The 26,682-nt window shown below is 36.8% G+C and overlaps 1 protein-coding gene across 1 annotated transcript in view; it reads left to right on the top strand.

Moving 5' to 3' along the window:
• EXOC5 (exocyst complex component 5) overlaps positions 1-26,682 on the top strand; it is a 53,330-nt gene that overhangs the window by 3,629 nt on the left and 23,019 nt on the right. Inside the window, exons 2-10 of the mRNA XM_036841529.1 lie at positions 13,204-13,298; positions 13,927-14,074; positions 15,051-15,245; positions 18,888-18,952; positions 21,203-21,231; positions 24,578-24,687; positions 25,201-25,245; positions 25,354-25,494; positions 26,493-26,575. Of these exons, the coding sequence (XP_036697424.1) occupies positions 13,204-13,298; positions 13,927-14,074; positions 15,051-15,245; positions 18,888-18,952; positions 21,203-21,231; positions 24,578-24,687; positions 25,201-25,245; positions 25,354-25,494; positions 26,493-26,575 (911 nt within the window). The remainder of the gene's footprint in view (positions 1-13,203; positions 13,299-13,926; positions 14,075-15,050; positions 15,246-18,887; positions 18,953-21,202; positions 21,232-24,577; positions 24,688-25,200; positions 25,246-25,353; positions 25,495-26,492; positions 26,576-26,682) is intronic.

Below are 26,682 nucleotides of genomic sequence, written 5' to 3'. Positions count from 1 at the left end.
CTCAAAGGGTGTGCTGTATACATATTAATCCTATGAGATGTGCTGCAAAAAACCCAAATGGTTCAGAGCCCAAGGGTATGGGCATGCTTTGTTTCATTAGAGATTTACAGTATACCTTAGTATGTTAAGTATTCTAAGAAGTTCATTTCCCAAACTTTTTTAACCATGAGACTGTTTTACTTTCTACTGTTAATTTTGTGAATTCTATGGAACATACTTTGGAAAATGTTGAATTGTATATAGAACTCACCCTTACTGTTAAATAAGGGGAGAGAAGATAGATATATAACTATATATATATATAAAGCAGACAAGACGATAAAAGTCAAGATATAAAGGGAGGTAACTGTAGACCCCAGAGACAAGGGAAGAGTTCATTTTAGCTGAAAGATAGCATGCATGAAGAAGAGGAGTGCCATGTAAGGTAATTGGGGTTTAATTGTAGAGGTCCTAAATGCCAGGATTAGGAATTTGATTTTTTTTTTTTTCTTTCTTGTAAACGTAGATGCCTTGATAGTAGTGTTTGAGGTCATGTAATTTGACTGTGGTGACAATGGCTATTTGACTTCCAGCTTAGAATTTGAATAGCTAAGAACACGTTTGTGTAAAAACATATTTATGTCTCTTAGATTTACAAACTAAGTAACAAAAGCTATTTAAACAGACTTATTGAAAAAGACTTATTCTGTTGTTCAATTAACTAGTTAAATATGTTTAATGAACATGATATATACAAGTAAGGACCACTCCTTTACCTTCAGGGTGCTGAAATGCTACTTGTTTTAGACATATTAGCTATTAAACAAGTGTTTGTGGAACCTCGCCACCAATTACAGTATCATGTATATGAGAAAATGTATTTATTCAGTAAACATTTAGCTTACCTTACCTTACCTACCCTAGGCCAGAAATCCTTCCAGGTACTGGAGTTAAAAGATGGTTTGAGTTAAAAATCTAGTTGGGGGAGTCAAAGAAAAAAAAAAGAACTCTTTCTACCACTACTCTCAATATTACTTCACTTCTGACACCAGATGTGTGGGGATTTTCTTCCACAAGAATTCAATTCAGTTTTCCAATAGACACTGACTGGGTGTCCTACAATTCGCTGTAATTCTGATACTGTCTACCTGGAGTTAGCATCAGATCCCACAAGTTAAGGGCTCAGTCCCACAGAAATGCCCCCGCTTCAGATACCAGTTGTAGTTCAGGTTGTCACCTGTGTTTCTGACTGACAGCTATAAATTGGAGGGTCTCATGACCCCCTCTTAGAGATTCAGTAATTTGCTAGAATGGCTCACAAAACTCAGGAAAACAGTTTACTAACTAGATTACTGGTTTATTATAAAAAGATAAAACTCAGGAACAACCAGATAGAAGAGGTACATAAGACAAGATGTGGGGAAGGAGTGCAGCACTTCCATTCTCTTGGGTGCTGCCACCCTTCCAGCACCTTGATGTGTTCAGCAACCTGGAAGCTCTCTGAACCCCACACTTCAGGGATTTTTATGGAGGTCTCATCTCATCATGTAGGGATAATCATTAACTCATCTCTAGCCCTTCTCCCCTTCCCAGAGTATAAGGGGTGAGGCTGAAAGTTCCAGGCTTCTAATCATGCTTATCTTTCTGGTGACCAGTCCCCATACAGGAGCCCACCAAGAGTTGCTTCAGTAGGACAAAAGATGCTCCTATTACCCAGGAGATTCCAAGGGATTTAGGAGTTGTGTGTAAACCACTCCTATCACCTTTGTCACTCAGGAAATTACAAGAGTTTTAGGAGGTCTGTGTCAGGAACCACGGTTGAAGACCACTGGAACAGAAGATGCTCCTAGTACGCTTATCACTTAGTCCCTTAGTTGTCTTGTGTCTGCTTTCTTTCTACCTTTCCATGGGTAGGATGAATCCCATTTTGCCAGTCTGAAATGAAACGAAACGTTTGTAGTGCTTTTCAAAAGAATCAATATTCAGTAAATGTAATTCATTTAAATCCACCATGAAACACGTAGTCTCATGAAAATCAAATCAAATGTGGTTAAAAAGGAGAGCCAAATGTGATAAAATTCATTTAGTTCCAGTGCCAGAATTGCATAAAGTTCATATTTGGTTTCTGGTAGAATCTTGGATTTATAACACCATAGAATGCCTATTTTTTATTTCTGGAGTGGAAGGTGGTGGTCCTGCCTTTTTGGTTTTGGATCTATGAAGCAAGGCTTGATTTTCAAGATCCTGTGCAGGGGATTTGGCCATGGCCCCGATAACAAGTGGTTTGATTTATTGTGCATCTATGGTGTGCTCAACATTGTTCTGTTGACCACAGCTGGAAAGCTAGAGAAGTGTATGACAAATCCTGCCTTTGCTTTCAATTTAAGTGTGGAGAAGAGAAAAACTTACAAATGTTACTATAAAACAATAAATGACAAAATGGCAGTAATATATTGTTTTGTGTTGGCATTTGAATTTTTAAGCCTCATAGGGGTTAAGAGTGAAAAAATCAGTGGAGATCATCTAGGGAAAGAACCCTTTCCCCATAAGTATCCTTGTGGGTTGAGTTACCTGGTCACGGGTAAGGAAGCAGAAGTAGCATGGGTTTGAAAATAAGACTAGAGGAGGCTGCTGGTAGTGTACCTGTTCATTTTGGGGTGCAAAGAAATTTGGTTAGGTAGTGCAATATAAGAACTTCAAGGGCAGACTTAAGAGTGTAAACTTCATAGTTTAGGAATTTCATAGGGAAGTTTCTGACTAAAAGGGAATAGTGTTTTAAAGATTAGTTTGGCAGTGGTCTGCACAATGAATTTAAGAAAAGCCCCTTATATAGGAAGTACTTGAACCCACCTGTTAGTTGGTTTAATAGGACACAAATACTTATCTCTGAAATCCTCTGAGCCTTATTTTTTAATCCAAGCAAGCAAAAATATTATAGGTTCTTTGAGTTTGTGGGTGGCTGTAACATATTTTATTGGATCTATTTTTCGGAAAGCTACTGTAAGAAAATATAAACGTTTGATTGGATTTTCTCAAGGAAACAATGTTAAATTAGGGATTTATGTTCCTGTCCAAGGGCTTGAGGTCTTAATTTTTAATAGAAATGACCACAAACCCCAGGTTTTTATTACAATTGGTAGCATTTGTAAAGAAAAGGAAATCAGTTTAAGAGATCAACACAGTAATCAATTATGTAAAGTTGAATTTAATATGATAGTATCTTTGTAGTACATACTTAGATTTTTGTTTTTGTTTTGGACGTTTGCTTTTAATTACTACAGAAAAATAGAGATTAAGATATACCTTTGTCAGGTTCACGAAATTCTAAAAGATTTTTGGGGTAATTGTTTACAGGTATCTTTGAGAATCCTCTTAGGAGGACTTGGTCATTTGGAGGTCTTGGAGAATTTGCTAATTTGACTATCTTTTTCTCATTGTAAATGCCTTTGCAGCAATGCTAAGTATTAGAAAGTAAATTATTGGGATTTATTTGGTTTTATAAGCAGCAAAGGTTTTGTTTTGTTTTTTGCTTTTTTGGAACTTCCATTCCATTGGAATGAGTAGCTGATTTATTTTAACTCTTGTTGATAATTTGATTGCTTCTGAAGATGAAACCTGAACTTTGCTTCCAGGATGCTGTTGTCTCCTAAGTTTTCCTCCTCCTTTACTGGTCCCCCTTACTTTGTCTTTTGTTGGATCCCTTTCCTCCTTCTATCTCCACATGTTGCCATGCCCTTCTTCTTCCTAGATGAGCTCATCCTGTTCTGAGGTTTTAAATAACTCTAAGATTATGTCTAGCGCCAGTTTCTTCCCTGTAATACAAACTTATTTTTCTGACTCTGTGCTCTGCATATTCACTTGTATATCTAATTGGCATCTTCAACATATCATATGCAGACTAGAACTCTTACATCCCTACTCCCTTTTCCATCTCTTTCCCCAGTCTCACTAAATGGCACCACTTACCATTCATACAGTTGTTCAGGCTGCAGACCTCTATGAGTAATCATGATTCCCTTTTAAAATTTCTCCCCACATCCAATTCATCAGCACTTTGTATGAGTACAGTCTTTAAAAATGTCATGAACTGGGCCACATCACAGTACCCCCTCTACTGCCACTTTTCATCTGAGTCATTAGCATCTCTTGACTAGACTAGTACAGTGTTGCAGGTTTTCTCAGAGAAGCAGACTTTGAGACAGAGTTTAGTGTGCAGAATATTTATTAGAAAGTACCCTTGGGATAAATACATGTGAAAGGACAGGGTAAAGAAGCAAGATTGGGCCTTAGGAGAAGTAGCGGTACAATGCTGGCCCAGTGACAGTGGTGATGATCCCTATGGGAAGATCTGGAACTAAAATTACCTATCAGAGTTGTCCTGCTTTTTACCAAAGTGGTCAGGCCTTTATATCCCCGTCTTATTTAGTCATTGGATATAGACCGCATTGAGAAAAGTGTGACATTGAGTGAAGTGGCTCTCTGCAGCTGAGAGGATCCCTGAAAATACTGCCAGGTGAAGGTTCTGTGCTGACAGCACTGCTAGCAGCTAGAGCAAGACCCTTCTTGAAGGGAGATCTGGATGACACGTGTCCACCGCAGACCACCCCTGTGCCACTAGACTCCGTGTCTTCACATACATTTGGGGGGTAGCTCCTCTAGACTCCAGTTGGGGTTCTTATCCTGGAGGAAAATTAGAAGGTGGTTAGTGGGATGAACTATGGCCCCTGCTGTTGCATGTGGTCTCAGGTTGCAACTGATATCACTTTCCATTTTTTACTCTCCGTTCTAACTCCCCCTCACCTTCAGCTAGTATGTCTGCTGCTTTTGGTGGCTTAACTGGTTACCATACTCTTCTTAGGCCGGGTTGCACGCTTGTCCATGTACTTTCAGAATTGGTCAAGGGAGTATCACAAGATCCTTACAAGGAGATCTGTGTGTCAAACATATTGTTCCCTGCCCCCTCTGTATAGTAGCCACCCTGCCTCCCTCTGATGATGTCAGTTGCCCTGCCAAAGATGGTCACTCCTCTTCTTGTTTTTTATTCCCTGGATAAAAGCAGCCAAATGCCCAGGCAGCACTTGCAGTTATAGTTTATTGGGACTCTTATTATGTTCCCATACAAAAGTATTCCCCCTTTGGAGATTAAGACCTCTAACCCTGTAGACCTTAGAATTGCAGGAATAGCAAGAACAAATTGGGAGTCATGATGAGCAGGGCCACTTCTGATTTTACTCCTTGTTCCCAGGCTCATGTGTTTTTCCTGTTGGGGACACAGCATCATGTAAAGGTTTTAAATTCAGAATGTATACTGCATCTTGGCGGATAGCGCTCCATCTTTATAGAGTATTGTCTCTGAACTGGTAGTTCAGTTATACCTTCAACAGGCTCTTTCAGTGCTCTATCAGACTGGCAGCTTCTGGGTGGTATGGTTTATGATATGACCAGTTGATCCCATGGTCACCCCCTTTGCTGTTAAATGGGTCCCATGGTCTGATATATGAGATCCTGTGCCAGGAGAACAAACACTTCCTCTGAGGATAGGCAAACTCAATTTGGAATGTTTCTATTCCTGTTAGAATGAATTACTCTTCCAGCGTGGAAAGAGCCCAGTGTAGTCAACTTGCTACCACATGGCTGATTAGCCTACTTGAAGGATGAGGCTGTTTTAGGGGCTCAGAGTTGGTCTCTGTCACTCTTAAGCTAGATCTTTGGCTTTGACACTAGATGGATCAGCCTTGCTAAGTAAGACCTCGTGCTGTTGGGGCCATATCTCTGTACTGTGTTCTCTCTGTTCATGTGCGCAATATGCTAATGCTGGGCAGAGGCTGGCTGGTGTCAGCTGGCAGAGTCATCTTGTCTACTTGGTTGAAGTCTTCTTGTGGATATTAACATGTGGTACTAAGATCTTCATACTTCATGCCCAGTCTCATGTATCCATTCACATGCCTGTACCCCAGACTTTCCTGTTCTCTTTCTTCCAGTCTTTTTCCTCTGATAGCCAGGCCCTTTGCAATTGTCTGTGAGTCCATATATATTCTAACTGCAGGTCAGTTTTCTGTCCATCCAAGAGGATGACCAGGTGTATTTCCCAAAGCTTTGCCTTTTGGGAGGATTTTTTTTTTCTTGCCACTGAGTTTCAAGGCCACGGTTGAGGGAGGTTGTAATTGCAGCTGCTGTCCATTTTCATTTGGCACCCACATGCTTAGCCAACTCTTCATAAACCAAGCTCATGCTATTTCCTTCTCTGTCATCTGGTTGTAAGAGATTCCCATAAGGCCATACATGTGAACTGAGGGAAGGATGCTAGTGCAATAGTAGTGGAAGACATGGGAGTTTGGGCTACCTGCTTATGCAGTTTGCTTTGTGGTTCTGTTCATGTTTGATCCTGGATTTACTGCTTCCATCTTATGATGGATAGTTCCTAGGTCCACTTGGGGAGTCTGTTAGAACACACTTCATGTTATAATTCTGGATGCACGGTCACTTCGTGTCCTGTGGTCAGGTGTACCTTCTCTGCCAGGGTCCAGAAGCATACTAGGAGTTGTTCCTCAAAAGATGTGTAATTCTGCTGCAAATGGCATGATCTTGCTTCACAATCCAGGGATCTGTGTTGTGATTATCCCACTGGAGCTTGCTATAACTTCACATGACATTGTTTCTTGGCACTGATTACTTTAATACTTTAGTAAATGCTGATTTCTTTAATACTATTGGGTCTGCTAGGTTGTATGGCCCCCTCTTCCACAGATCCCTTTTCTGTTTTTGTGTTACCTGAAATATGTGCCAGAGTGGGTGTGGAATATGTTGGCTCCAGAAGCTGAAAAGGCCTACCAGGTGTTATGTGTCCTTCCTTGTGGTGGAGGTGCAAGGTACCATAGTTTGTCCTTTACTTTGGATGCGATGTCCCAGCCTCCCCTGTCTACCTTAAACATTTTATTGATACACTGTGCCCGTGGATCTTTATAGAGTATATGTCTCAGTCTCTGGAGCACGTGTGTCTTACCAAGCTTCTCCAGTGTGCTAGCCAGTTCTTGCTCATTTGGCCCAATTAGCATGATGTCAGTTCATATGAGGAATCAGTAAGATGTTCTGCAGAATGTCCATACAGTACAGATCATGTTATAACAGAGGGTAGGAGAGTTCACATAGCCTTGAAGCAAAACTGTAAATGTACACTGTTGTCAGTTCTATGTGACCATGAACTGTCTGATCCTCTTTGCTAGTAGGGATAGAAAAGAATGTATCAGCTAAATCATTGACCATACAGCATGAGGCTCGGAGGTTGCCACCGCATGTGGCACGGCAGATGTAACTGGGGCTACTTTTTGGTTGATTATTGAGGTAGTCGTCCTCCAGGATTTGTGTGGTTTCTGCAAAACCCAGACTGATGAATTAAATGAGAAAATGATAGGTAACATTACCCCTGCATCCTTTAGATGGGGGTTGGCAAATTTACAGCCCATGGGATACCTGCCTGTTTTTAAAGTTTTATTGATATATAGCTAGACCATTTGTTTATGTGTTGCCTATGGTTACATTTGTTTTACATAGGCAGAGTTGAATGGTTTTAACAAAGACTCTGGCTCTCAAGCCTAAAATACTATCTAGTCCTTTATGAAAAAATTTGCTGATCCTTGCTTTAGAGCTTTAAGAGTGGCACTAATTTTTGCCATTCCACTTGATTACTACATTGAGTAGGGAGGGGTAATTTCAGAGACTTTTACTTGGACTTCCCCACCATAATAGTTCCTACTCTATAAACCAAGGACTCAGTGTGGAAGTTGCATTGGCCATCAGGTGTGTCTGTTCCTATTAAAGGTTTGCAAACTGGGGAAATGGCCACTAGTTGGGCTAATGGCCCATTAGACCGATGGTGAGCTTGACTTTGGCTAGGAATGTGTTTATTACTTGGCTCCCATATGTCCTCCTCCCATATGTCTCTTGAGTCCATGGTGCTTTGAGTCAATCAAGAATGTCAGCTAGGACCCTGTATACAACAGACCTCAAAAAGTTTGAGTATTCCCTTTCCCTAGTATATAGTTACTCAAGTAAATTGTTGTAACTGCTTTTGGGGGAAGGAATAGTAGATTCATTACTGCATGTATTTGCCAGCATATTGCAGAGTCCTTCCTCCTGGGAACCTGGCCTTTTCTTCAGTCGATAATGGGGAATATGTTATAGTACATCCTTCAAGACCTTAGTACAAGCTGTGGATTCTCACTACCTCTCTTGGTCTCATCTACAACTATTCTCCACTTCACTCACTGTGCTCTAGTCACACTGGCCTCTTGTCATTACTTGCATACTAAGTTTGTTCCCTGTACTTGGAGCATTCCTTCCCCAGATGACTTATTCCTTAGCTGCATTTAGTTCTTTGTTCAGAATTTACTTTTTTTAAAAAATATTTATTTATTTATTTATTTGTGGCTGCTTTGGGTCTTCGGTGCTACATGCGAGCTTTCTCTAGTTGCGGTGAGCGGGGGCTACTCTTTGTTATGGTGCGTGGGCTTCTCATTGCAGTGGCTTCTCTTGTGGAGCATGGGCTCTAGGCGCCTGCGCTTCAGTAGTTGTGGCACACAGGCTTCAGTAGTTGTGGCTCACGGGCTCTAGAGCACAGGCTCAATAGTTGTGGCACATGGGCTTAGTTGCTCCGCGGCATGTGGGGTCTTCCCGGACCAGGGCTCGAACCCATGTCCCTTGTACTGGCAGGCGGATTCTTAACCACTGTGCCACCAGGGAAGCCCAAAATTTACTTTCTTAGAGAGGCATTGCCTGATCACTTCTACTAAAAATAATTCCACTCTTATCCATCCGTCTGTATCCTGTTTAGCTTTCTTCATAGTTCTTACTACGTTTTCATGTATCTGCTCATTTGTCTGTTACTCTCCTCCATGAAATCCAGTGGAGCAGAGATTTTTCTCCTGCCCTTAAGAATATTTAGAAGAGTGAGTAGCATGTAGTAGGCTCTCAATTAATATTTGTTGAATGAGGGAATACTGTATTTTGAGAAAATTGAAAATGTTTCATATGAAAAAATGCTTGCTTTTTTTTCACTGTCAATAATACTTGTTGATTTGTAAGTTTTTTGACATATAATTTAATAAAACTGGTTTGTTGAGATTAATGAACAGTGTAACATGTTGAATTGAAAACTGAAACTACTCTCAATAACTAATAAATGAAGTTAATAACACATGAGAACTGGGACTTCCCTGGTGGTCCAGTGGTTAAGACTCTGTGCGTCACCTCAGGGGGCATGGGTTCGATCCCTGGTTGGGAACTAAGATCCCGCGTGCCACATGGTGTGGCCAAAAAAAAAACAACAACAAAAAACCACACATGAGAACTAAGATGATTAAGTACTGTATTTACACAAGTATCTATGCGTAAAAAATGACAGGGAAAAGGAGCACGATAACTATATAATTTAATGAAAGTACTGTGGACTTTTTTTTTTTAACATCTTTATTGGAGTATAATTGCTTTACAATGGTGTGTTAGTTTCTGCTTTATAACAGAGTAAATCAGCTATACATATACATATATCCCCATATCTCTTCCCTCTTACGTTTCCCTCCCTCCCACCCTCCCTATCCCACCCCTCTGGGTGGTCACAAAGCACCGAGCTGATCTCCCTGTGCTATGCGGCTGCTTCCCCCTAGCTATCTATTTTACGTTTGGTAGTGTATATATGTCGATGCCACTCTCTCACTTTGTCCCAGCTTACCCTTAGTACTGTGGACTTTTGAAGAGCTGCTACTTCCTAAATAAATTTAACCCCTTTTAAAGAAAAAAACTCTTTATTTTACCAGAAGTGAAGGCTTGAACTTTTGAAATCAGATAAGCATATGTGATCTTGGATTAAATAGCCTTTTTGTATCACATAATTTCCCAGGTATAAAATGAATCAACATTAATAGAACCTACCTCATGGACTTGTTAAGTACATATTAAATGAGATTAAGTTTGTAAAATGCTAGGCACATATCTGGTACATAGTAGACACTTTAAAAAATCAGCTGTCATCACCATCTTATCATAATTTAGAAGTATTTCATGTGCTTGTCAGACTTTCTAAAGTTCTAAGTAGCTCTAAACATAAATTTCTTTGACTCATTGCTTCTCAATTTATATATGTAAATTAAGAATTGTTAGACACGTCAGCTCTTTGTCTCAAGAGAAGTGAGGTAGACTACAGGTATGATTATATAAATGATATGTTCGCTAAATGAGTTAATTGTATATTAGAGGGCCAGAATTTTTACTTTGCAGCATAGCTAACTCATCCTTAGGATTTAATCTTCGAACATGTCAGCACCTGGATAAATCTGAATTTTTAATTTTTTTACAGTTATTACAAAATATTGGATATATTTCCTGCATTGTACAATACATCCTTGTAGCCTATCTTACACCCAGTAGTTTCTGCCTCCCACTCCCCCACCCTTATATTGCCCCCCTTCCACCCCACTGGTAACCACTAGTTTGTTCTCTATATCTCTGAGTCTGCTTCTTTTTTGTAATAGTCATTAGCTTGTATTTTTTAGATTCCACATATAAGTGATTTCATACAGTATGTGTCTTTCTCTGTCTGACTTATTTCACTTAGCATAATGCCCTCCAAGTCCATCCATGTTGCTGCAAATGGCAAAATTTCATTCTTTTTTATGGCTGAGTAGTGTTCCATTGTATTTATATACTACACCTTCTTTATCCATTCATCGGTTGATGGACATTTAGGTTGCTTCCATATCTTGGCAATTATAAATAATGCTGCTGTGAACATTGGGGTACATGTATCTTTTTTTTTTTAATTTACGTGTTTATCTATCTATTTATTTATTTATGGCTGCATTGGGTCTTCATTGCTATATGCGGATTTTCTCTAGCTGTGGCAAGCGGGGGCTACTGTTTGTTGCGGTGTGCGGACGTCTCATTGCGGTGGCTTCTCTTGTTGCAGAGTACAGGCTCTAGGTGCGCAGGTTTCAGTAGTTGTGGCGCATGGGCTTAGTTGCTCTGCAGCATGTGGGATCTTCCTGAACCAGGGCTTGAACCCGTGTCCCCTGCATTGGCAGGTGGATTCTTAACCACTGCGCCACCAGGGAAGTCTGGGGTGCATGTATCTTTACAAATTAGTGTTTTTGTTTTTTTTCAGATATATACCCAGGTGTGGAATTGCTCCACATATGGTAGTTCTATTTTTAGTTTTTTGAGAGACCTCCATACTGTTTTCCACAGTGGCTGCACCAATTTACATTCCCACCAACAGTGTAGGAGGGTTCCCTTTTCTCCGCATCCTGGCCAACATTTGTTGTTTGTGTTCTTTTTGATGATAGCCATTCTGACAGGTGTGAGATGATAGCTCATTGTGGTTTTGATTTTCATTTCCCTGATGACTAGCAGTGTTGAGCAGAGCTGAGATTTAAATCACTCTGTTTTCACTGCTGTATAAAACTTAATAGTAACTTTGGGAAACTACGAATAGCTCCTTGTGCCTAAGGTTTAGATGGTGAGGATAAGAAGAATTCAAACTGGAATCGCCAGTAAATGCTATCAGTTTAAGTTACATGCTAAGTGGGAGGCAATATATGATATCTATTTGTACGAAAGAGGGTAATATGGAAAATATGTAAATTAGTGTGTATTAGTCTAAAAACTGCATTCTCAGCCGATGGTGAACATTTGAATGTTTGTTTTCTTGATTGGGCCTTCTACTCTGATATTCTTTTTTTTTTTTTTTAAAGTGTTTGTTTTTTTGGTTTTTTTGTTTTTTTGGTTTTTAATTTTATTTTATTTATGGCTGTGTTGGGTCTTCGTTTCTGTGCGAGGGCTTTCTCTAGTTGCGGCAAGTGGGGGCCACTCTTCATCGCGGTGCGCAGGCCTCTCACTATCGCGACCTCTCTTGTTGCGGAGCACAGGCTCCAGATGCGCAGGCTCAGCAATTGTGGCTTACGGGCCTAGTCGCTCCGCGGCATGTGGGATCTTCCCAGACCAGGGCTCGAACCCGTGTCCCCCGCATTGGCAGGCAGATTCTCAACCACTGTGCCACCAGGGAAGCCCTGATATTCTTTTTTTATAATTCTTTTTTTTCTGGGAAAGTTTAGAAAATTTTACCCTGCTTTTTCATTTTTTTCATTTTTAAAATATTTATTTATTTATTTATTTTTAACTTCTGGCTGCGTTGGGTCTTTGTTGGTGCGTGTGGGCTTTCTCTAGTTGTGGCGAGCGGGGACTACTCTTCGTTGTGGTGCGCAGGCTTCTCATTGTGGTGGCTTCTCTTGTTGCGGATCACGGGCTCTAGGCGTGCGGGCTCTAGAGCGCAGGCTTTGTAGTTGTGGCGCACAGGCTTAGTTGTTCTGCGGCATGTGGGATCTTCCCAGACCAGGGCTCAAACCTGTGTCCCCTGCATTGGCAGGCGGATTCTTAACCACGGTGCCACCAGGGAAGTCCTGTCCTGCTTTTTTAGTATCAGATATTATACATGAGCATTTTTTTCTGATTTCATTAAATTGTTTTACAACATGATTTTAATAGGAACATAATTGTTTTATCCTGTAAGTTTACTCTAATTTTTCAATAATGATTTTGTTGAATATTTGTGTAATAATTTTTCAGTGTTATATATAATACAAAAATTTTGTGTTCATATCTGCTTTTTCCCTTAGAATTTTATAAGTAGAATTACTGGGTTAAAGGGTATGAGCATTTGTAGTACTTTGATGTTACCAAAATGTTACCTGCTGTCCTCCAAAAATACTGTACCTTTTAACATTTCTAACAATAATGAGAGTGAATTTCAGCTTATCTTCTCCTGTATGCATATTATAATTAAGGAAAAAGAAAAACTTTGTCAGTTTGTGAGGCAAAAAGAAGAAAAAAAAAGTGATAACTAGATCTTATTTGATTACTAGTGAAGCTGTATATATTTCATGTTTCTTGGCCATTTGTATTTCTTCTATAAATTGTTTGTGTCCCTTGCTCATTTTTCCTTTGGTATGTTCCTGCTCATAATACTCTTTAATATTTTAATATACTGATTTTCATTAAGTAATTTGTTTATTGAAGATTTTTTTAAATTGAAAAACCCTGTACATTTTAATAATAGAGATGTGTTTAGTAATTTAATTTTAAGTTCTCACATGGTATAAACTGTTTCATTTTTGTAAGTAGTATTAAGTCATGGTCTGTGAAACTTTTTAAAAGAACATTTATTTTGTAAACTAGGAGCCTTTTGTGGCAGATGAGTATATTGAACGTCTTGTATGGAGAACCCCAGGAGGAGGCTCTAGAGGGGGACCTGAAGCTTTTGATCCTAAAAGGTGAAGTAAAAATTTCTTTTTCATAGATGCAGTCTAGTACAAATTTGTGTCTGGAATAGAGGTGACTGTTGGAATTCCTTTCAACATTCATGTAAAGGGAGTTAACAACTGGCCAATAAAAGGAAGAAGCATTAGAAGTTTGAGATTTATTTTTTTCCTTTTATGTTTCTTTTATTTTAGAGAAGGACCTTAAGTGATATGGGGGAAGGGATTTTATTGCATTATGAGAATTTAATATTTTCTCCACTTAGTAATAAATTAGAAATGGCTGGCTATACCTCTAAAATAAAACATGTTGAATATGTTGTTTTAAGTATCGGTGTAAATTGGGGGAACAAAAATTCACCATACCCTGGAATGCACAGTATTATTTTTATATAGTATGATTTACCTTTTTAACTATTTCTATAAAATTGGTTTCAATTCTGGGGGTTAATGGAGATTCCCTATGAGGTTTTCATTTATGTCAGAGATAATCCCTAACAGGATGCTGAAGAGAAAATTAACATGTTCATCCTTACCTCAAGGAATGCTCACTAATACTTTATTTACAATTATAAGTGAACTGGTCACTTCCTAGTGATCAGTTATAGATGGATTGATACATATTCTAATTTTCCTTTGTTAGATTATTAGAAGAATTTGTAAATCATATTCAAGAACTCCAGATAATGGATGAAAGGATTCAAAGGAAAGTAGAGAAACTAGAGCAACAGTGTCAGAAAGAAGCTAAGGAATTTGCCAAGAAGGTACAAGAGCTCCAGAAAAGCAATCAGGTAAATATTTAGTTAAATAATGAATAGTTTATACAGGCTTTAATATCTTTATTTCCTTTCAGTTTTCAGTTTTTTAAAAAAATCTAGTGCAATAGTAATTGTTGAGGTTTCTTTATACTGCTCCCATCTCATGGGATAAAATGTTAATGAATTGTTATCAGGCACTCTGGGTGCACTTGCTTGCCTACTGAGTGTTGGTTTGGGATCACAGTACTCTCTTAGGATGGGGTGGTATCCATTACAGTGTGGTCCTTGCTTCCTCTTTAACAGTGCAAACTTTTAAGAATGATAATTCAGTAGACCTTTATTTTTAGGGGGTCGTGATTAGCTTGGACATTTAGGTATTTATTTGCATTCTCATTTAATCATAAAGCAAAAGAATAATACCAGACCAACTATTGCCTGGATGGAGTTTTTTCCTAGAGGAAACCTGGTCTGGGAAGCTTCACAAAAGTCATGAGGTATATACCCTAATGAGAATGCTGGTGTAACTGGGAAAAGCATGTGCAGAACTCTTCCTCAGTCCATTTGGGAGTAAAACTAGATCTCTAGACTGACTCTGGGGTAAGTAGGCCAAGCTTCTTAGCCATTCTTAGGCCCTAAACTTAATCTGGAACCTCTGAACCTCTTTCACAGCCTGGACCTGACGTGGAACTTGATTGCCCTTTGTAAATGTAGTTAGAAGAGCATGTTTAGCATCGCTGCCTGCCAGGGGCTGTTTGTTCTTTAGTGTTAGGGGTTAGCAAGCTGATTTCTGCTCAGATTTCATATGTTTAGATTCCTTCACTTAAGCATGTATAACTGTTAGAAAATAATAAAGTCAGTAATTTACATAAGATAGAGAATGTGTTTTTAAGTAGTTCAGGTGATAGATTCCAAATACTTCTAATGCAGATTCCCCTTGGTAATAATGATAGTATTAGTAGTTAATCTGGGTTCTCTGATTGTATTTTATGCTTGTTCACATTTTTTCTAGGTTGCCTTCCAACATTTCCAAGAACTAGATGAGCACATCAGCTATGTAGCAACCAAGGTCTGTCACCTTGGAGACCAGTTGGAGGGGGTAAACACACCCAGACAACGGGCAGTAGAGGCTCAGAAATTGATGAAATACTTTAATGAGTTTCTAGATGGAGAATTGAAATCTGACGTTTTTACAAATTCTGAAAAGGTGAGCACTGTCAGAAGGATAAAAGCAAATTATAGCATTAATAACAATGCCCTAATTATGAACTACAGTTATTACTTTCCAGAGTCAGACTTCAAGTCACTGAGTAGCTGACTTATTAAAAGTCTTTATTCGAAATGTACACTTGTCTACAGATTGCTGATCAAGTATATATATATTCAACTTTTTAGTTGGATTGCCTGGCATTTTTGTTTATGAAATTTGTATGGTTTAGAAATGTTGAGGTAACTATTTTAATAAATATTTCTTTTTCATAATTGACTTTTAATATTAACAGAATTTGATAGTCACATTCCATTGGGTGAGGGGTGGTCTGACCTAAATCATTGACAAGCTGAAGTATCTTTCTATGCAAGGAATTCAGAGCTTCTAGTTTTTGTTACTTGAATAAAGATCTTTTACAAAGAATTAAAGCATAGTTTAGATCAAAGAGAATAGAAAAATCTGAATTAATTGTTCATGTTAATCTTTTTCATAGCACTAGTCACTTAATCCTGGTCTAAGGTTGCATGGTGTTGGCTGCTGTACAATCTTGGAAGAGGTTATTTAGCTCACTTTCTTCCCCTCGGGGGAAAAATCAAAATGCATGAAAAAATAGACATTCTTATGGATGGTATATGCACCTAGTGGCATTGTCCACTAATATGTTGAATACAGTCTTCCAGAATTTTTCTGAGTGTACTCCATGGGATATCTCAGATAGTGGAATTTTAAAAACTAAGTAGGACTGAAGTTCACTTTGAATTAAGCAACACTTTTTTTTGTGAGTAGGAACTATATACGGGTATAGAATTTATAATTTTTAGAGATCTTTGAAAGGAATGGTTACATATGTAGAGATAACTCCTCTAAAGAAAAGGCAGTATTTTAAATAATGAGTTTCAGGAATTATATTTGTAATATAAAGTAGAACTGATAAGATTAACATCAAGAACATTATCATACTTAAACACTTGTAAAATACTGGCAATATCTAGTTTTTATATATTCACATGATTTTTATATATAATAATACACACACACACACACACGGCTTGAACACTGAACTGTTTTTCAGGATAGTTTATGGAATGCTTTTATTTTATGTTTCCTAAATATAAACATATTTCTAATGTATTATAAAAGTACATATTTATACATATAAAAATGTTTTTTTGTATATATATAAAATTGTATATAATTCAAGTCTTATACCTTGGGTTACCTTGGATTATACCTGTTGGATTGTAGAGTATATTTATGTTATAAACAAAATGCAGATATTTTACCCAGTGTGAGTTGGTCTGTTTATTTGATGCAGCTCAAGGCAGCCATTTAGAATCTAGAGAAAAATAAATATTTTAAAATTGACTGATTACACATATTTTTACCCTGATTTGTATTGCTTGTAATGTTTTGCATAATGAAATTATGTTTTTTACACTTTTCTTTAAACATTTTAATTATCCTCAAGTAATTGTGTAGTTCATGGTATTACTATTGTCTCTTAGTTTTTAAGATTTTGATTGAAAGAAGAAGAAAAAATCTTCATATTCTTGCTACTTCATTCACTTGGTCACTAGCTGTCTGTAATTTTTGAAGAGCAAGTAGAGCTAACAGTGCTTATGCTACTTCCTCTTATTTTCTCTCCTTTGCTTCACTCCCTACCATATCCCATTTTCTTTCATCTTGTTCCTTTTTTCTTATACTCTAGTCCTCTTTTCCCAATTGTCTTGTTTTTCTCTCATATCTCCCATAAGTTTTGGGTTACTGTTGAATCATTACTTCTGACCTGGTACTATCACAGTTAACTACACTTAGGAACATCATATATGGTATTAGATTGCTAATTATTAGATAAACTTCTAACTATCTCAATTTCTGCACTGTGTGCCAGCCACCTTCCCAATGGAAAGAAAAGGAAAATCACCCATGGAGTTAGGGAGGTGTGTGATTGTGGAAGGAATTAGAATGCGAAAAGATAACAACACATCTTTTTCCTTTTTCTTGTTGCTCCATAGTCATTTTTGCTTTTTTTTAATCTTTGCTTCTCAGAATCTTCTAATTTTCTTCTCTGGGGAAAAAAACCCATTTTATGGCCATAGTATATATTCCCTCTTACCTCTGTCATTACAAAGTATGTTAGTTGTTTCTCTTAGCATCACAACTTAATGTTCTTCATGTAGATAATGCCTGATGGCCCTGATTATCTTTAACCTGTGGTGGTCTCTCACTTTACCCTAACATCAGTAGTGGTGGTCTCTCACCTTACCCTAACATCAGTAGTATATGTAAGCAAGTTATTAGATTGTGGTTTTGAAAGCTTCTGTACTTTTATAGTATATTTCAACTGATGGATGACCTTAAGAGCTACTTGTGCTTGAAACAATTTTTATAAAATAATTAACTGTGGGAATTCCATAAAATCAAGTGTTATTTACTCTGCTATACTTCTTACTATATTAAGTGAAGTTTTCAAACACTACGTAATGGGGACTTGCATCTCTCAAGACAACAAGAACAAACTCCTGATAGGAACATAAAACATGTATGTAGGTCCTTTCTGAAGGGAGTATCGGTGAGGAGAAAAGGGTGGACATTGCTAGTACAACTAAATGGCATGGTGAAAAGAGATAATGCAGTGGTATCTGTGCCCATGTTCAGTAGAATAGAGTGAGCATCTGGTAACTGAAAATGACAGTGACATGCTGACTAGGAGAGAAGAGATAACTGAAGCAGAAATGCTATCTATATTCACTATTGTTGGGCAAAACAACAATATCATTTGGTCCTGCTTTTGTTTTCCACAGTTGCTTGCCAGACTTCACATGAGTACTCGGTTAGAAAGATCTGTGTTAATGTTCTCAGCTCTTCCTTCACGTTTGTATGAGTCTCTCTCTTTTTTTTTTTCGTGTAAGAGAAAGTGAATGATCATAAAATCATTTAATTAAAGGTGTGCCAAAATAAAACTCAATACTTATTTGAAATTTGTTTTAAAAAGTAAACATTATATAACTCCCCTATACATTAGTGTGAATAAGCACAAATGTTTGCATTTTAAGAATTTTGGACCCCTTGCCTAAATCCTTTAGTTCCACAACTTGAATAAGTACAAACATTTCTGTACCATTTTCCATTCTAGAAACTTCATATTAAACTTAATCTTTGCTTTTATAACAAGTTTTATAACTTGGTATGTTCATTAAATGACAGGCATTTTGTTGTTTTTTTCTTCACTTAAAATGGGATATATACAGCAGTATGATCTGAATTATTTTCATAAATCTTGTTTATCGTTTCACAAACTCAGAAGATACTTAAACTTGCTTTCAGCAATCAGTGATTTGAATTTTTTCTGAGTAAACTTGAACTGCAGGTTTCATTGGGAAGGGATTGTGGCATTATAAAATCACAAGATTTCAGTACAATAATGACAGATGTTTATGTTTTGTTGACTCATTATTGGTGATAGCCCAGATGTATTCCTGTTGCTCATAAGATTTTATTTGTTGTGTTTTTTAAAGAAAATTGTTTGGGTGAGTGTCTGTGGGCATACATAGAAGAATATTACTATTTTTAAATATAAAATTATTTTTTGATATGTATAAAGGTTTTTTTTAAATTATTGCTTTTGTTTTTTAATAGATAAAGGAGGCAGCAGACATCATTCAGAAGTTGCACCTAATTGCCCAGGAGTTACCTTTTGATAGGCAAGTTTATTTCTCAAGAGCTAATTTGAGTATATGGTATAGTGTATAGAATAAAATTGTACTTTTTCTTGTATGATTTTGCTCATTAATTCAACAAAAACTTATTGAGGACAGCCTTTGTACAGGTACAGTATGTAATAGCTGATTGAAAAAAATGTGGTATCTTAACAACTAAATTTAATGATATATCTTGAAATAATTTCAATCTTATGTTTTTCTTTTGAAAAAAATTGATGGAGAATTTTGAAACTGGAGTAAGATTTTGAATTTTCTTTTTTTCTGGACTTTGATAAACAGACTAGAAGGGGACAGAGAAAGTTTAAACATGGGGCTCTTGAGTTCCTTCTTCTTCTGTCTACATGAGAATTCTTAAGCTTTTAGGGGTCTTAGACACCTTTGAAAAGCTGGTGAAAGCTATGAAATTTCCTTAAAAAATTCAGATACACAGACTGTTGTATACAATTTCATGGAGTTTTAGACCCTTTAGCCTATCTGTAGGCTCCTTCCTAGGGACTTCAGGTTAAGAAATCCTGTTTTAGATGCAAGACCCTAGGGCCATTGCTAAGTTAGGTATTAATGGTTTCATCCTAAAAGAAACTTCACTGAGAAGGAAATTCTTTCATGATTTCCTTTAGTTCATGGAATGTCAGACTCTATAATAAAATCTTGTTAACAGTGGTTCTCCCATTTAAATATCTGGAAAAAATGTCTTCCCTTTTAACAGATAATATACGTATTTTATTCTTTTGGTAATACTTGAAAATCCTGAGGTACAGGTAGAATGTAAATGTATTGCTATACTTAAAGCTTGTCCATTATGTCCCAAACATAGAGTGAAAGTGAATTCCCTACCCCCAAATATATCTTATTTTACTCTGAACTTTGTATCATCATAAAGGATTAGCAGTAATAAGCATCTATCATTTAGCTATTATTAATAATCTCATACTTGTCCAGCATTATGAGCAATGATTTTTAATGTCGCCCACAAAAAACCTCTCTTTAACTTTATTTCAGAGTTAAAACATTTACTTAAATGGGTAAAATGTGTGGCTCACAATAAGTGCATCATAACTGTTGGCTTCATCTGTCTCCCACCCCTACAAACACACAGGCATATACTCATCTTCTCCTGCTTCTCAATTACATGCTTCTCTTACAGTTTTGTTTTAGCGTATCAAGCCTTAGAATTGAATATATAGCCTAATCAAGTTTAATTTTTTCACAAAGATCAATATGGCCTAACATACTCTGTGATCCACTGTGACTTAGATATCAATTTTGTATAGATCTTTAAATTATTACCTTCTTCATCTGTCTTTGGCATTCTTTTGCCACCCACTCTCCTGTCTGTTCAAACTAATTACATAAGATCTCTCAACATTAATTTTCCATGTTGTGCATTCCCCCTTGATACTTATGATTTGAAAAAAATTCTAGTGTATGGTAGTGTGTGATATTTTAGTTTTTGAATTTGCAGAGGTTGAATGCTAGGCACATTACTGGGTCCTTTTTATGGCTTCTATTTTATTTTTCTAGTTTTAAAATAACTCATTTGTATATGCTTATTTTATAGTTGTTTTTCTTTAAGTAACAATAGTGGAACGTCATATGAGGAAATCCCAACTGAGGGGAAAATAGACAAATATCAAGTGAATTTAAAATGCCGGTGAATATGAGTAGGGACAATAACCCAGTTGTTGGGGTCTTCTGGGTTGTTAATGCCTCATACAGAATTCCTCCCTTTAAAAGGGGATTGGTGGGACTTCCCTGGTAGTCCAGTGGTTAAGACTTGGCCTTCTAATGCAGGGGGTGCAGGTTTGATCCCTGGTCGGGGAGCTAAGATCCCACATGCCTCTGGGCCAAAAAACCAAAACATAAAACAGAAGCAATATTATAGCAAGTTCAATAAAGACTTTAAAAAAAAATGGTCCACATCAAAAAAAAAGGGGTGGGGGAATTGGTTAATCAATGTGAATTTCCTCAGTGAGAACCAGATACCCCATCTGGATTGCCCAAATTCAGTTTTGTTACATGGCATGCTTCCTACTATCAGTACTCTCTCCCCTCTGGCTTTGTCTTTCCCTCCCCTCCCTCCCTCCCCCGCTTCCTTCCTTTTTTTCTGACGACATTTAGTATAGAGGATTCCTATGTACCCCCAAAACCAGTTTCCCCTTATATTAACATCTTACATTACTATGGTACATTTGTCACAAATAATGAACCTCATCATTGGTTTTTATCTTTCAGATTTTCCGAAGTTAAATCCAAAATTGCAAGTAAGTGGGGTTCTATTTATTTAACTGTTTTGGATAGGTAATCAAACTACTTGTATAAAAGAAAGAAAATAGTAAAAGAAGAGAGTGGGAACAATGTCATCCTCCCACCCCATCCCTGAGTTTGATTCCTCTTCCTTGAAACAAGTGTGATCAATTTCTTGGGTATTCTTCCAGAATATTCTATGGATATACAAGCATAAGACATAAATCGTGTATATAATGTGTAGAATTTAGTTCTGCTGTCCACATTTATTTTAAAATAATTGGTGGCATGCTATACAAATAGCTTCCATACCTTGTGTTTTTAATTTAACAGTGTATCTTGGGGATTGTTTTTGTATTCATACATACAGTTCTAATGTAGGTTCTCTTTTTTTAAAGTTAGCTCATAATGACCATTTCAGTACCTATTTAACTCCTTACATGATAGCTTGATTCTTGATCTTTGGATTGTATTTTAAGCAGATCATTCTGGATTTCTTGAAAGGCTGCTATATTCGCAGGCTCCCGTGGTAGTCTAAGTCACTGTTTTGGGAAGTCATTGAAGTTCAGAGACCACCTGTTTTCCCAAAAGTGTACCGTAATAGCCTCAAGAATGTAGTGAATCAAATACCACATGTTGTCTTAAGGTGTACCTTGGTATTGAATCTGCCATTGTTTGTAGTAAAGGCATCTGAACACTAGTAAAGAGTTTTATAACTCTGCTCACCCTTTCCATAAATTCAGGTTTAAGATTTTTCCTGTCTCTTGCTATCACAAATGACATCCAGAAGGTTTTTTCCAGGCAGCTGCTTTCTTTTTTTAACATCTTTATTGGAGTATAATTGCTTTACAATGGTGTGTTAAGTTTCTGCTTTATAACAAAGTGAATCAGCTATACATATACACATATCCCCATATCTCCTCCCTCTTGCGTCTCCTTCCCACCCTCCCTATCCCACCCCTCTAGGTGGTAACAGAGCACTGAGCTGATCTCCCTGTGCTATGCAGCTGCTTCCCACTAGCTATCTATTTTACATTTGGTACTGTATATATGTCAGTGTTACTCTCTCACTTCATCCCAGCTTACCCTTGCCCCTCCCCATGTCCTCAAGTCCATTCTCTATGCGTGAGTCTTTATTCCTGTCCTGCCCCTAGGTTCTTCAGAACCATTTTGTTTTTTTTTAGATTCCATAGATATGTGTTAGCTTACAGTATTTGTTTTTCTCTTTCAGACTTACTTCACTCGGTATGACCGACTCTAGGTCCATCCACCTCACTACAAATAACTCAATTTCTTTTCTTTTTATGGCTGAGTAATATTCCATTGTATATATGTGCCACATCTTCTTTATCCATTCACCTGTCAATGGACACTTAGGTTGCTTCCATGTCCTGGCTATTGTAAATAGAGCTGCAGTGAACATTGTGGTTCATGACTCTTTTTGAATTATGGTTTTCTCAGGGTATATGCCCAGTAGTGGGATTGCTGGGTCGTATGGTAGTTCTATTTTTAGTTTTTTAAGGAACCTCCATACTGTTCTCCATAGTGGCTGTATCAATTTACATTCCCACCAACAGTGCAAGAGGGTTCCCTTTACTCCACACCCTCTCTAGCATTTATTGTTTGTAGATTTTTTGATGATGGCCATTCTGACTGGTGTGAGGTGATATCTCATTGTAGTTTTGATTTGTATTTCTCTAATGATTAGTGATGTTGTGCACCCTTTCATGTGTTTGTTGGCAATCTGTATATCTTCTTTGGAGAAATGTCTATTTAGGTCTTCTGCCCATTTTTGGATTGGGTTGTTTGTTTTCTTGATATTGAGCTGCATGAGCTGCTTGTAAATTTAGGAGATGAATCCTTTGTCAGTTGCTTCATTTGCAAATATTTTCTCCCATTCTGAGGGTTGTCTTTTTGTCTTGCTTATGGTTTCCTTGGCTGTGCAAAAGCTTTTAAGTTTCATTAGGTCCCATTTCTTTATTTGTGTTTTTATTTCCATTTCTCTAGGAGGTGGGTCAAAAAGGATCTTGCTGTGAGTTACGTCATAGAGTGTTCTGCCTATGTTTTCCTCTAAGAGTTTGATAGTGTCTGGCCTTACATTTAGGTCTTTAATACATTTTGAGTTTATTTTTGTGTATGATGTTAGGGAGTGTTCTAATTTCATTCTTTTACATGTAGCTGTCCAGTTTTCCCATCACCACTTATTGAAGAGACTGTCTTTTCTCCACTGTATATTCTTGTCTCCTTTATCAAAAATAAGGTGACCATATGTGCGTGGGTTTATCTCTGGGCTTTCTATCCTGTTCCATTGATCTATATTTCTGTTTTTGTGCCAGTACCATACTGCCTTGATTACTGTAGCTTTGTAGCATAGTCTGAAGCCTGGGAGCCTGATTTCTCCAGCTCCGTTTTTCTTCTCAAGATTGCTTTTGCTATTCGGGCTCTTTTGTGTTTCCATACAAATTGTGAAATTTTTTGTTCTAGTTCTGTGAAAAAGGCCATTGGTAGTTTGATAGGGATTGCATTGAATCTGTAGATTGCTTTGGGTAGTAGAGTCATTTTCACAATGTTGATTCTTCCAGTCCTAGAACATGGTATATCTCTCCAGCTGTTTGTATCAGCTTTAATTTCTTTCATCGGTGTCTTATAGTTTTCTGCATACAGGTCTTTTGTCTCCCTAGGTAGGTTTATTCCTAGGTATTTTATTCTTTTTGTTGCATTGGTAAATGGGGATGTTTCCTTAATTTCTCTTTCAGATTTTTCATCATTAGTGTATAGGAATGCAAGAGATTTCTGTGCATTAATTTTGTATCCTGCTACTTTACCACATTCATTGATTAGCTCTAGTAGTTTTCTGGTAACATCTTTAGGATTCTCTGTATAGTATCATGTCATCTGCAAACAGTGACAGCTTTACTTCTTCTTTTCTGATTTGTATTCCTTTTATTTCTTTTTCTTCTCTGATTGCTGTGGCTAAAACTTCCAAAACTATGTTGAATAATAGTGGTGAGAGTGGACAGCCTTGTCTTGTTCCTGATCTTAGAGGAAATGGTTTCAGTTTTTCACCATTGAGAACGATTTTGCCAGCCAGCTGCTTTTTTACATAGCAGTGGTAAATGGCAGTCACACTGTAGGAGCTCACCTGTTTTACCAGTTGGGAAGATTTTTTGGTCTTGAAAATATAGGTTTATATACCACAGTATATTGTAAGGTTTTGATCCACTACCTATAATCTCATATAGTTTTTGCAATTCTTTTAAAAGAAAGCTAGATTCCTAGTCATTATATTTATAAAGAAACCATATACTCCTAAATAACTTGGATACTTTGTCTCATTGTAGCTGAATGACATTCTATTTTTAGGTAAATACCATGATTTAGAATGCCAACTGATTCAGGAGTTTACTGGTGCTCAAAGAAGAGGTGAAATCACCAGAATGAGGGAAGTAGCAGCTGTTTTACTCCATTTTAAGGTAAATAGTAAAAATTTAAAATGCAGATTAGTCTTAAAGAGTGCGGAGATTATATGAATTCTATGTATTATAGTCTCTGTTTTTCCCTGGTTGTATGAGTCAGTGATAATTTTCATTATTTGGAATAATTTGAATGTACATTTGTATCTTTCTCCAGAAATGATATTAAATTTTAGGTAGTTAATATTATTTAAATAAGGATCTTATATTCAATAATATTAATATTTTTTCACTGAATTTTTATATAGTTTGATATAGAAAATCATATTGTCTGCCTTCAGAGTGTTTAATGTATTTTTTTTTTCCAGTCAAACATTTGATGAAATAATTCAAAAGCCAGAAAGCTTGACCTTAAGTTTGGAATATAGGAACCAGAGAGTAGCTATTACCGTTGGCCATTTATTGAGGCATAGACATAGCTTTATTACATATAATACCTCTTTTATTGACATTGTTGTTATTATTGTTATAATTGAACCACAACAGTGATGTGTATTTCTTTCTTCTTCCTAGGGTTATTCCCATTGTGTTGATGTTTATATAAAGCAGTGCCAGGAGGTAACATAACAGTACACTTTATTGGATTTTATTTTATTTTATGCTTATTTGTGTTTTAAAAAAGCATTTTAAAATTATATATTCAATGAAATTTCCTCTGCTGTTTAGGGTGCTTACTTGAGAAATGATATATTTGAAGATGCAGCAATACTCTGTCAACGGGTGAACAAACAAGTTGGAGATATCTTTAGTAATCCAGAAACAGTACTGGCTAAACTTATTCAAAATGTATTTGAAATCAAACTACAGGTAATTTTAAACGATGATTAAGTACTTAAGGCAATATGTGATTTTTTTCCTCTGTGTTTTAAAAGTTTTTAAAATTTAGTTTATTTGTGTAATATCCTTAGGCATAGTAATCCACTTATTAAGTGTAGGAGAAAGGAGTGACAGTGTCATGCTTTTAAAAAAAAAAATGTTTTATTCTTCACCAAGAAAAAAGGTGCTCATCACTCAGTGTCATCAGAGCATTTGTTTGAAATTACATGTGTATCAGGTTGTGGTAGGTTAGCCTCAGTTTTAATTTTTATTGGTTTCTTACCTCGACCAATAGATGGCATTTTTGAAATTGAACAAGAATTACAAGCTCGATCTGTAGAATTTTTTATAATATGGTACTAAGATTAAAAGAAAACACACAGGAATTTCATTTACAACCTTGGCTTCCATACCTCTATACTTTAAGGCAACATTTCCTAAACTATGTTTACCAATGGATTGAGCAACATTAAATAAGTGTTGTCTTTAAAACACAATTCAGGACTTTTAATAGCCTTTAAAGATACTAATATGTATTGTGATTCTCTAGAAGTGGAGATGTAATGTACAGCGTTTCCCAATTTTATAGTAATGTCTCAAAGGGCACTAGTGTTACTTTGACTACAGTTTTGGAAAAGCTGCTTTAAGGAATTGACCATATTGATACAGCTTCAGGTTTTGTTTTTTGGGATTTTTAATTTTTTCTCCCAATGTACTTCATGAGGCAGGATAGGCAGATTTCAAAAGACAAGGTATTTGAGATTCTTAATGCTTATTCCCAACACTGATAAGATGTATGAGTAAATATGAGAAGCAGTAAAAATTAAAAACCTATTTTTTTTTATATTGGTCTCTTTTCTATGCATTGCCTTTTCCACTGGATTTTAATTCAGAACAGTTCAAGAATGTGGAGTAATTCTAGAGAAAAAAAAAATTGGCTATATAATTTAATATTTACTTAATTGACAGAATGTTGACTTTTTTTTTAGAGCTTTGTGAAAGACCAGTTAGAAGAATGTAGGAAGTCCGATGCAGAGCAGTATCTCAAAAGTCTCTACGATTTATATACAAGGTATATTTTTAATTATTAGAAAATGGTAATATCTCACATTTTCTTTTTTTCAAATAGAAAATGGGGAAGTATTCAGGTATTTTTGAATAACAGTTTGTCAGATAACA

The sequence above is a fragment of the Balaenoptera musculus genome, chromosome 2, assembly GCF_009873245.2.
Source record: "Balaenoptera musculus isolate JJ_BM4_2016_0621 chromosome 2, mBalMus1.pri.v3, whole genome shotgun sequence".
NCBI classification, from domain to species: domain Eukaryota; kingdom Metazoa; phylum Chordata; class Mammalia; order Artiodactyla; family Balaenopteridae; genus Balaenoptera; species Balaenoptera musculus.
This window is presented reverse-complemented; position numbering and strand designations above follow the sequence as displayed.